The 2,500-nt window shown below is 57.4% G+C and overlaps 1 protein-coding gene across 1 annotated transcript in view; it reads right to left on the bottom strand.

Annotated features, from left to right (window-relative positions):
• LOC138972385 (uncharacterized) overlaps window positions 1-2,053 on the bottom strand; it is a 2,058-nt gene extending 5 nt beyond the window's left edge. The window contains exons 1-2 of the mRNA XM_070345051.1: window positions 1,979-2,053; window positions 1-504 (exon numbers count right to left, since the gene is read on the bottom strand). The exon at window positions 1-504 is cut by the window's left edge and continues 5 nt beyond it. Of these exons, the coding sequence (XP_070201152.1) occupies window positions 83-436 (354 nt within the window). The 5' untranslated portion in view covers window positions 437-504; window positions 1,979-2,053 and the 3' untranslated portion in view covers window positions 1-82. The remainder of the gene's footprint in view (window positions 505-1,978) is intronic.
• Window positions 2,054-2,500: the final 447 nt, after the last annotated feature.

Below are 2,500 nucleotides of genomic sequence, written 5' to 3'. Positions count from 1 at the left end.
GTTGGAGGTCGCCGGTAGGTAAAGGAGAGACAGGTGTTGGTGGTGGCGGTGACGAGATGTGGGTGTCACTCAATGTTGCTGTCTATGTCTCAACAAACTTCACCCAGATCACCTGGGCCGTGGACTGCGACACGGATCTCAGGCGGCCGGTAGCGTCAGCACCATACCCACCACTATCATAGTCCAGGTAGACGACGACGGGTCTCTCCAAGCCCCACACTGTGTCCTCATGGGCCACCGTCACCGCCTCGTCTCGACCCCTACCTGCCGCTCTCTCTTCACCTATGGGAGCAGACGTCATTTCCGCCAGTTGTCTAACGGCCGCTGTGTCGTTATGAGCCACCTTACGGGTGGGGACGCCGCGTGACTCAAGGCCCCGGATGAAGGGTGCTGGTGAGTAGAAGTCATCATCCGTCATGTCTGTGTCACAGTTCATGTTACCCAGCACAAAGACGTCATTGAAGGTGAGGCCGCCCTGCCCGTGGGGAGCGTGGTCATGGCAACCTGAAACATCACACACACCGTCAACACCACATCGTCATGGTGTGAAATACATCATCGCCAACTGCAACGACAACAACAACGATGATGAAGACAACGCCATCATCCCCAGCAACAACGACAACGACGACAACACAATCAGCAACAACAACGACAACGATGACATCTCTGGCAACAACATCAACGACAACTTCACCATCAGCAGCAGCAGCAACAACGACGACGACACCACGAGCAGCAGCAACAACCACAAAACAAACATCAACGACGACCCATGTCTGACTCCCACACCATCACCGGCGTCAGCGACCCGTGAACAGGGACGACATCTACACCAGCAGCGCGACAACCACCTGCAACTTGTACACACACAAACACATGTTTTATGCATTGTCAAACACCTCACTCTGGCACAGGCAGGCAGGCAGGCAGGCAGGCAGGCAGGCAGGCAGGCAACCAGACAGGCAGGCAGGCAACCAGACAGGCAGGCAGGCAGGCAGACAGACAGGCAGGCAGGCAGGCAGGCAGGCAGATAGACAGACAGACTGGCAGGCAGGCAGGCAGGCAGACAGACAGACAGACAGACAGGCAGACATGCAGGCAGGCAGACAGGCAGGCAGACAGACAGACAGGCAGACAGACAGACAGGCAGGTAGGCAGACAGACAGACAGGCAGGCAGGCAAGCAGACAGACACACACACAGACAGGCATACAGACAGACAGACAGGCAGGCAGGCAGACAGACAGACAGACAGACAGGCAGGCAGACAGGCAAGCAGGCATACAGACAGACAGACAGGCAGGCAGACAGACATGCATACAGACAGACAGACAGACAGGCAGGCAGGCAGATAGACAGACAGACAGGCCGGCAGGCAGGCAGACAGGCAGGCAGGCAGGCAAGGCAGACAGGCAGGCAGACAGACAGGCAGGCAGACATACATACAGACATATAGACAGACAGGCAGGCAGGCAGACAGACATGCAGGCAGGCAGACAGACAGACACATAGACAGACAGGCAGGCAGGCAGGCAGACAGACAGACATATAGACAGACAGCCAGGCAGACAGACAGACAGCCAGGCAGACAGACAGGCAGGCACGCAGGCAGGCAGGCAGGCAGACGGACAGACAGACAGACGAGCAGACAGGCAGGCAGGCAGACAGACAGACAGACAGACAGACAGGCAGACAGACAGACAGGCAGGCAGGCAGGCAGGCAGGCAGGCAGGCAGGCAGACAGGCAGGCAGGCAGGCAGGCAGGCAAACAGGCAGGCAGGCAAGCAGGCAGGCAGGCAGACAGACAGGCAGGCAGGCAGGCAGGCAGGCAGGCAGACAGACAGACAGACATACAGGCAGGCAGGCAAGCAGGCAGGCAGGCAAGCAGGCAGGCAGGCAGGCAGACAGACAGGCAGGCAGGCAGGCAGGCAGGCAGACAGACAGACAGACACACAGACAGACAGAGGTGTACTAACCGACACGCAGCGTTGTGAGTAAGTCGGCCACCAGCTGCCCGCATCTCTTACACCGCCATGGCCAGTCACCCTCATGTCCCTTTTTTCTTTATTTGGTGTTTAACGTCGTTTTCAACCACGAAGGTTTTATCGCGACGTCCCTGAGTGTTACGTCGCTTGTAGCTGTAGAGATGATCAACTCTCATCACGGGGGGCCCGTCAGAGGGCGGGGCGACAGGCGGCGCGGTGTATGCCGGGACCTTTCCATCCTTCATATCATCAGCCTGTTCCACCTCTCTCACAACACTGGGTGGCGACCTCAGGGGTTGCGTCAGGTGGTGCACATAACGCTCCATGTCGGCAGGTAGTTCAAGCAACACGCCGGCCGCCCACAGGCTGACCGTTATGTGCCGTTGTTTTAACGCCTTGTAGATCACTGTGATGACGTCACTGTAACAGAACAGACAGGTGTGTCAGTGTGTATACAATACCCCGTTGTTTTAACGCCTTGTAGATCACTGTGATGACGTCACTGTAACAGAA

This window comes from Littorina saxatilis, linkage group LG8, assembly GCF_037325665.1.
Source record: "Littorina saxatilis isolate snail1 linkage group LG8, US_GU_Lsax_2.0, whole genome shotgun sequence".
Classification (NCBI taxonomy): domain Eukaryota; kingdom Metazoa; phylum Mollusca; class Gastropoda; order Littorinimorpha; family Littorinidae; genus Littorina; species Littorina saxatilis.
This window is presented reverse-complemented; position numbering and strand designations above follow the sequence as displayed.